Source organism: Acipenser ruthenus, unplaced genomic scaffold (assembly GCF_902713425.1).
Source record: "Acipenser ruthenus unplaced genomic scaffold, fAciRut3.2 maternal haplotype, whole genome shotgun sequence".
Taxonomy (NCBI): Eukaryota; Metazoa; Chordata; class Actinopteri; order Acipenseriformes; family Acipenseridae; genus Acipenser; species Acipenser ruthenus.
This window is the reverse complement of record NW_026708854.1, coordinates 45,948-55,000: the sequence shown is the minus strand read 5'-3', so window position 1 is coordinate 55,000 and position 9,053 is coordinate 45,948. Positions and strand designations below refer to the sequence as shown.

The 9,053-nt window shown below is 46.4% G+C and overlaps 1 protein-coding gene across 1 annotated transcript; it reads left to right on the top strand.

Annotated features, from left to right (window-relative positions):
- Nucleotides 1-640: 640 nt before the first annotated feature.
- LOC131736415 (ubiquitin-like protein 4A) lies at nt 641-8,650 on the top strand. The gene is made up of 4 exons (XM_059021908.1): nt 641-1,056; nt 4,427-4,532; nt 6,954-7,156; nt 7,851-8,650. Exons 1-4 carry the CDS (start codon nt 1,003-1,005, stop codon nt 7,959-7,961), a joined length of 474 nt encoding a protein of 157 aa, XP_058877891.1. The 5' UTR covers nt 641-1,002; the 3' UTR covers nt 7,962-8,650.
- The last annotated feature ends 403 nt before the right edge of the window (nt 8,651-9,053 follow it).

Genomic DNA, 9,053 nt, shown 5'->3' with positions numbered 1-9,053 from the left:
TACAGGGCTGGAGAGGAACCAGAACTGGACAATCGGAGAAAGGAAATGGAGAGAAAAAGACTGGATCAACAAACTACAAACAACTTTCCCGCTAGGCTTGAACATTAGAAACTCCACGATAGACCTACACTAGAAAAGGAGCTCCAAAACAAAAAAAAAACAAAGAAAGAAATCCAAAAAGAGCCAGATGGCCAGCGCATCTTTCTTTCCCTGAAAAACCAACCAAGTGTGGGGTTCTCAGGGAAACAAAGTTCCTACCTAACCCTAACCCTAAACCCAAACCTTAACCCTAACCCTAACCCTAGGGACTGCATTGAAGTTATATATTGCAGTGTGGAGTACTACAGTAAAAAAAAAAAAATGACATCGCTCTGCTAAAAATACAAGACGCCCCACACAGCCTCATACTACTACTAACTCATAAATCACATAAATTGTGATTCCTACAAAACATGTTAATATTAGGCATATACTAATAATAATAATAATAATAATAATAATAATAATAATAATAATAATAATAATAATAATAATTCGGCTGCAGTGTTAGACGACTCCCAGCGTCACCATCTCGTCTGGCTGCAGTACCGGAGCGTGTCCACGGGGGGGAGCAGTGCGCCTCAGTGGCTGCGCTTTGGCTCCGCAGTTGCATCGAAACGCAACCGGCTGAGGCTGTCTGTCTGGAGCCGTAATGACGCCATGGCAACCACTCGATCACGTGACGCAAACCCTTCTTTTAAAACGCATTTTTAAATCAGAATTTAGACGCGTCTATTGAAGCCACCGAGCATCGTGTTTTATTCCGTTTCACACAAGCAATTGCAAACTGTTATTGATGTTCAGATTTCCAGAGAAAGTGTTTCTTAGCGACCCAGGAACCGTTTGTTTTCGGTGAAGCAAAAAATAAAAAAAAGATTGCAATTTCTTGGGACATTTGAAAATATATGTAAACTGATACATAGTCTGTTAAGTATTGTACAGCCAGTGATCGACTGAATTAAAATGACAATGATTCTTACAGTGAAGCCGCTGCAAGGGAAGGAATGCTGTTTACAGGTAAGCTTGGAGAGGGGGCGGGAGGGACTGACCACCACGCCCGACTCGGGGCGCTTTGTGTTGGGGAAATCCAAGCTGGAAACACCGGGGATTGCGAGGCCTGGCACGGAGCGTGGGCGAGGGCGCAGATATTGTAAATAAATAAATTCAGTTTTGTTTTGACAGCTCTCTTTTTAAGCAAGCTAAAGCAATCGGGTATTGCTAGCTCCTGCAGACCCGAATGCTGTAGCGTTGTACAGCAATCGCTGCTGTTCCCGACTTCTCATGATATCAGCATCTTGTAACGGAGTCAAAAGTGAAACAAATACAAACAGAATTGTTTTATTTCAATCTGCAAATTAATGTTTGCATTCAATACGTTGCGAAGCGTTCGTGTTCAAATCGTTTCTGCGCTCGTATAACATGTCAGTTAAACCGTGAGACGAGAAATAATTCTCAGCGAGTCTGCGGATCTTTAAGACGGAGAGGGAGTTTCTAATGCGGGTCTGTGGGACGGTGAAGCAGATACAGCTGATATCAATATACCCGTCCATCCTCTCGCTGTGCTTCCAGACTGCCCTGATAGTGTCTGTGTGTGTGTGTGTGTGTGTCTGTGTGTGAGTGTGTGTGTGTGTCAGTGTGTGTGTGTGTGTGTGTGTGTGTGTGTGAGTGTGTGTGTGTGTCAGTGTGTGTGTGTGTCAGTGTGTGTGTGTGTGTGTGTGTGTCTGTGTGTTCCTGTACCTCACTGTCTGTGTGTTCCTGTCTCTTGACAGGTCTGTGAGGATGAAGATGTAGTTTCAGTGTTTAATGCTCGTCCCCTCACTGTCTGTGTGTTCCTGTCTCTTGACAGGTCTGTGAGGATGAAGATGTAGTTTCAGTGTTTAATGCTCGTCCCCTCACTGTCTGTGTGTTCTTGTCTCTTGACAGGTCTGTGAGGATGAAGATGTAGTTTCAGTGTTTAATGCTCGTCCCCTCACTGTCTGTGTGTTCCTGTCTCTTGACAGGTCTGTGAGGATGAAGATGTAGTTTCAGTGTTTAATGCTCATCCCCTCACTGTCTGTGTGTTCCTGTCTCTTGACAGGTCTGTGAGGATGAAGATGTAGTTTCAGTGTTTAATGCTCGTCCCCTCACTGTCTGTGTGTTCCTGTCTCTTGACAGGTCTGTGAGGATGAAGATGTAGTTTCAGTGTTTAATGCTCGTCCCCTCACTGTCTGTGTGTTCCTGTCTCTTGACAGGTCTGTGAGGATGAAGATGTAGTTTCAGTGTTTAATGCTCGTCCCCTCACTGTCTGTGTGTTCTTGTCTCTTGACAGGTCTGTGAGGATGAAGATGTAGTTTCAGTGTTTAATGCTCGTCCCCTCACTGTCTGTGTGTTCTTGTCTCTTGACAGGTCTGTGAGGATGAAGATGTAGTTTCAGTGTTTAATGCTCGTCCCCTCACTGTCTGTGTGTTCCTGTCTCTTGACAGGTCTGTGAGGATGAAGATGTAGTTTCAGTGTTTAATGCTCGTCCCCTCACTGTCTGTGTGTTCTTGTCTCTTGACAGGTCTGTGAGGATGAAGATGTAGTTTCAGTGTTTAATGCTCGTCCCCTCACTGTCTGTGTGTTCCTGTCTCTTGACAGGTCTGTGAGGATGAAGATGTAGTTTCAGTGTTTAATGCTCGTCCCCTCACTGTCTGTGTGTTCTTGTCTCTTGACAGGTCTGTGAGGATGAAGATGTAGTTTCAGTGTTTAATGCTCGTCCCCTCACTGTCTGTGTGTTCTTGTCTCTTGACAGGTCTGTGAGGATGAAGATGTAGTTTCAGTGTTTAATGCTCGTCCCCTCACTGTCTGTGTGTTCTTGTCTCTTGACAGGTCTGTGAGGATGAAGATGTAGTTTCAGTGTTTAATGCTCATCCCCTCACTGTCTGTGTGTTCCTGTCTCTTGACAGGTCTGTGAGGATGAAGATGTAGTTTCAGTGTTTAATGCTCGTCCCCTCACTGTCTGTGTGTTCTTGTCTCTTGACAGGTCTGTGAGGATGAAGATGTAGTTTCAGTGTTTAATGCTCGTCCCCTCACTGTCTGTGTGTTCTTGTCTCTTGACAGGTCTGTGAGGATGAAGATGTAGTTTCAGTGTTTAATGCTCGTCCCCTCACTGTCTGTGTGTTCCTGTCTCTTGACAGGTCTGTGAGGATGAAGATGTAGTTTCAGTGTTTAATGCTCGTCCCCTCACTGTCTGTGTGTTCTTGTCTCTTGACAGGTCTGTGAGGATGAAGATGTAGTTTCAGTGTTTAATGCTCGTCCCCTCACTGTCTGTGTGTTCTTGTCTCTTGACAGGTCTGTGAGGATGAAGATGTAGTTTCAGTGTTTAATGCTCATCCCCTCACTGTCTGTGTGTTCCTGTCTCTTGACAGGTCTGTGAGGATGAAGATGTAGTTTCAGTGTTTAATGCTCGTCCCCTCACTGTCTGTGTGTTCTTGTCTCTTGACAGGTCTGTGAGGATGAAGATGTAGTTTCAGTGTTTAATGCTCGTCCCCTCACTGTCTGTGTGTTCTTGTCTCTTGACAGGTCTGTGAGGATGAAGATGTAGTTTCAGTGTTTAATGCTCGTCCCCTCACTGTCTGTGTGTTCCTGTCTCTTGACAGGTCTGTGAGGATGAAGATGTAGTTTCAGTGTTTAATGCTCGTCCCCTCACTGTCTGTGTGTTCTTGTCTCTTGACAGGTCTGTGAGGATGAAGATGTAGTTTCAGTGTTTAATGCTCATCCCCTCACTGTCTGTGTGTTCCTGTCTCTTGACAGGTCTGTGAGGATGAAGATGTAGTTTCAGTGTTTAATGCTCGTCCCCTCACTGTCTGTGTGTTCTTGTCTCTTGACAGGTCTGTGAGGATGAAGATGTAGTTTCAGTGTTTAATGCTCGTCCCCTCACTGTCTGTGTGTTCTTGTCTCTTGACAGGTCTGTGAGGATGAAGATGTAGTTTCAGTGTTTAATGCTCGTCCCCTCACTGTCTGTGTGTTCCTGTCTCTTGACAGGTCTGTGAGGATGAAGATGTAGTTTCAGTGTTTAATGCTCGTCCCCTCACTGTCTGTGTGTTCCTGTCTCTTGACAGGTCTGTGAGGATGAAGATGTAGTTTCAGTGTTTAATGCTCGTCCCCTCACTGTCTGTGTGTTCTTGTCTCTTGACAGGTCTGTGAGGATGAAGATGTAGTTTCAGTGTTTAATGCTCGTCCCCTCACTGTCTGTGTGTTCCTGTCTCTTGACAGGTCTGTGAGGATGAAGATGTAGTTTCAGTGTTTAATGCTCATCCCCTCACTGTCTGTGTGTTCTTGTCTCTTGACAGGTCTGTGAGGATGAAGATGTAGTTTCAGTGTTTAATGCTCGTCCCCTCACTGTCTGTGTGTTCTTGTCTCTTGACAGGTCTGTGAGGATGAGAAGGTCTCCACAGTCAAGAGTCTGGTCTCTGAGAGGCTCAACATACCTGTCAATCAACAGAGACTCCTGTACAAAGGCAAGGCGCTGGCAGGTAGGTACAGCAGAGCACAGAGCAGCACAGAACAGAGCAGAGCACACAACACAGCACACAACACACAGCACACAGCACGACACAGAGCACACAACACAGCACAGAACAGAGCAGAGCACACAACACAGCACACAGCACAGAGCAGAGCACACAACACACAACACAGCACAGAGCAGAGCACACAGCACAGCACACAGCACAGAGCAGAGCACACAACACAACACACAGCACAGAGCAGAGCACACAACACAGCACACAGCACAGAGCAGAGCACACAACACAGCACACAGCACAGAGCAGAGCACACAACACAGCACACAGCACAGAGCAGAGCACACAACACAGCACACAGCACAGAGCAGAGCACACAACACAGCACACAGCACAGAGCAGAGCACACAACACAGCACACAGCACAGAGCAGAGCACACAACACAGCACACAGCACAGAGCAGAGCAGAGCACACAGCACAGCACACAGCACAGAGCAGAGCACACAACACAACACACAGCACAGAGCAGAGCAGAGCACACAGCACAGCACACAACACAGAGCAGAGCACACAACACAGCACACAGCACAGAGCAGAGCACACAACACAGCACACAGCACAGAGCAGAGCACACAACACAGCACACAGCACAGAGCAGAGCAGAGCACACAGCACAGCACACAGCACAGAGCAGAGCACACAACACAACACACAGCACAGAGCAGAGCAGAGCACACAGCACAGCACACAACACAGAGCAGAGCACACAACACAACACACAGCACAGAGCAGAGCACACAGCACAGCACAACACAGCACACAACACAGCACACAGCACAGAGCAGAGCACACAACACAGCACACAGCACAGAGCAGAGCACACAACACAGCACACAGCACAGAGCAGAGCACACAGCACAACACACAGCACAGAGCAGAGCACACAACACAGCACACAGCACAGCACACAGTTGAAAAGCATGCATGTTCTTGTACATGTACAGCAAGTTTTGCATTGCCTGGTAGAATGAACTCATTTTGCTTCATAAAGTCGAATGAAACCTGCAGAATAATGTTACTGTAGCATATTGAATTGCACACCGCTTTGTAGAATAATGTTACTGTAGCATATTGAATTGCACACCGCTTTGTAGAATAATGTTACTGTAGCATATTGAATTGCACACCGCTTTGTAGAATAATGTTACTGTAGCATATTGAATTGCACACCGCTTTGTAGAATAATGTTACTGTAGCATATTGAATTGCACACCGCTTTGTAGAATAATGTTACTGTAGCATATTGAATTGCACACCGCTTTGTAGAATAATGTTACTGTAGCATATTGAATTGCACACCGCTTTGTAGAATAATGTTACTGTAGCATATTGAATTGCACACCGCTTTGTAGAATAATGTTACTGTAGCATATTGAATTGCACACCGCTTTGTAGTTTTCCAGATACTTAACGGAAAACTGACAAAAATGTTACAATTTGAAATCTATCATGAAACCCTACGGTACTGCTATTATGGCTTCCGGTTGACTTTTTGCGGTTTCATTGTGTAGTTTCTTTGATTACACGATGTTAAATAAAAGATCTCGATGATGTTCATCTAGTTATTTTTATTCTGTCTCAGTCCTACATGCAACCCATAGCTGTACAGTCAATTGTCATTAATATGAATTTCAAGGGACCAAGAAAAAAAAAAAATGATCAGGAACCTGAAGCCACATGCATGCTATCAGTTTGTACTGAAGTTACAGAAACACTGAAGTCAAACTTCAATTGCACAACAATAAAGTTTCCTACATTTTAAAGCGCTGTGCATCTTATTGAAAAGCGCACTTTTAGCAGCATGCATTGCACTTGAAAGCTGCCTGCCCCGTTCTCATCACAGCCTCTCAAGGCGTCCTGAGCGTCGGGGGGGCAGGGGGTGAGTCAATGGGAAACGCTGGCGACTGGCTTCCACAGGGTGCTGTTCACAGGCCTGTGCTGTTGTACCACGTGTTTTCACAAAGGATTGTGGGAATGGTGGAATCTGCATTCTCCAGCCCTGTCAGCTCCTCCACTGTCGTCTGCAAAGCATTGCGCACGTTTTTTTGCCTGAGCACTGTGGCGACTGGAAATGCATCATGGGATCTGTAGTCCCCAAACAGCACTAAAAATACACAACGGAGGCACTAAGCAAGGGAATACATTTCCCAATATCCTTTGCACTCAGCAGTTTGAGCTCAGGCGTTTTGTTTTATTCCCTGGGAGGACTAACAGGAAATTTGTGTTGATTGAATTGGGATTCTAAGAAGTGATTTAAAATAAGCGAGTGCTGAATTTGGCCGGGACCTGGTACAGAATCCGAGTGTTTTAAATGTTTTATCATCTTTGAATTGCAGAGAGTCTTTACTCTCCCCTCCCTCTCTGTCAGATGAGCACAGACTGTCACACTACTCCATCGGTCCCGATTCCAAGCTGAACCTCGTTGTGAAGCCCCCAGCAGAGAAACAAGAGCAGCACTCCCTGTCTCACCCCTCGCCTCACCCCGGGTCAGTGTGGCACAGCCTGCCTGCTGTTCTGAACAAACACTTCACCCCTGCCGACGCAGTGAGAGTGCTGGAGCAGCTACACAAGGTAACCTGAACACAACAAACACACACACACAGTGAAAGTGCTGGAGCAGCTACACAAGGTAACCTGAACACAACAAACACACACACACACAGTGAGAGTGCTGGAGCAGCTACACAAGGTAACCTGAACACAACACACACACACACACACAGTGAGAGTGCTGGAGCAGCTACACAAGGTAACCTGAACACAACAAACACACACACACAGTGAGAGTGCTGGAGCAGCTACACAAGGTAACCTGAACACAACAAACACACACACACACACACACACAGTGAGAGTGCTGGAGCAGCTACACAAGGTAACCTGAACACAACAAACACACACACACACACACAGTGAGAGTGCTGGAGCAGCTACACAAGGTAACCTGAACACAACAAACACACACACACAGTGAGAGTGCTGGAGCAGCTACACAAGGTAACCTGAACACAACAAACACACACACACAGTGAGAGTGCTGGAGCAGCTACACAAGGTAACCTGAACACAACAAACACACACACTGCTATACACACACACACAGACACAATAAACACAGACACTGCTATACACACACACACACACACAATAAACACAGACACTACTATACACAGGCAGTCTCAGATGCAGCACACAGACTCTGAAGTGCAGGTGTAGAGCAGCGTGTAGTTGTGACTCTGTGTCTCTCCCTCTGCCTCTCTCTCAGGATTACGAGAGGAGCCTGCGCTTGTTGAGCCTGGATGATTTGGAGCGGCTGGCGACCCGCATGCTTCACCCTGAGGCTGTGGAGTGCATGGAGCTGTCCTTCCTGGACTGAGGAATACTGCTGCTGCCCTCCCCTCTCCACCCTCTCGCCTCTCCACCCTCTCGCCTCTCCACCCTCTCCCCTCTCCACCCTCTCGCCTCTCCACCCTCCCCTCCCCTCCCCCCTCTCCCTTCCCCTCCCCCCTCTCCCTTCTCCACCCTCTCCCCTCTCCCCTCTCCCCTAAACCCTCTCCCCTAAACCCTCTCCCCTCCCCCCCTCCCCTCCCCCCTCTCCCTTCTCCACCCTCTCCCCTAAACCCTCTCCCCTAAACCCTCTCCACCCTCTCCCCTCCATCCTCTCACTCTCCCCTCCCCCCTCCCCCCCCTCCCCTCCCCCCTCTCCCTTCTCACCTCTCCACCCTCTCTGTGTGTAAAAGAATAGAAGCACGCCACTGGCATTTAAACAATAAAATCTCTGGACATTCCTGTATTACCAGCACCACACCCACTGAGCAAGACATTGAGCAGCCCCAGATCCTAACCAAGCTCCAGTCCAGGGTTTACCAGCACCACACCCAAGGGACTGAGCAGCTCCAGATCCTAACCATGCTCCAGTCCAGGGTTTACCAAATACACAAGTCCAAGCAACAGCTGCGTTTCAAACATGTTTTATTTACAGTGGTTCCAGGTGTCTTGGTTTGATCATTTCATAACGCAATGAAACAAAATAAATCCTATCTGCACTTGGGAGAATTAACTTTGCTTCGAATGGTCTGTGTCGTGTCACCACTTCCTAACCCCACTGAGGGTTTGAACTGATTATATATATATACACATTTCCAAGTACAGCAGTTCAGCACGTGTTCTTTCATTTGAAGATATTCATCATTTTATAATAATTGTGTTATTAAAAGCAAAGTAGCCTAACTAAAAAAAACATGCTTTCCTCAAACGGACGATTTTGCCATTCCCTATACAATTCTAGAGGAGTTTATTATTCCCTATACAATTCTAGAGGAGTTTATTATTCCCTATACAATTCTAGAGGAGTTTATTATTCCCTATACAATTCTAGAGTTTATTATTCTCTATACAATTCTAGAGGAGTATTATTCCCTATACAATTCTAGAGGAGTTTATTATTCCCTATACAATTCTAGAGGAG

Bases quoted from the DNA above. Each gene is read 5' to 3' on its own strand.
- LOC131736415 (XM_059021908.1), top strand. From the start codon at position 1,003: ATGACAATGATTCTTACAGTGAAGCCGCTGCAAGGGAAGGAATGCTGT. The intron at 1,057-4,426 runs GTAAGCTTGGAG...GTCTCTTGACAG, and splicing joins GGAAGGAATGCTGTTTACAG to GTCTGTGAGGATGAGAAGGT. The intron at 4,533-6,953 runs GTAGGTACAGCA...CCTCTCTGTCAG, and splicing joins CAAAGGCAAGGCGCTGGCAG to ATGAGCACAGACTGTCACAC.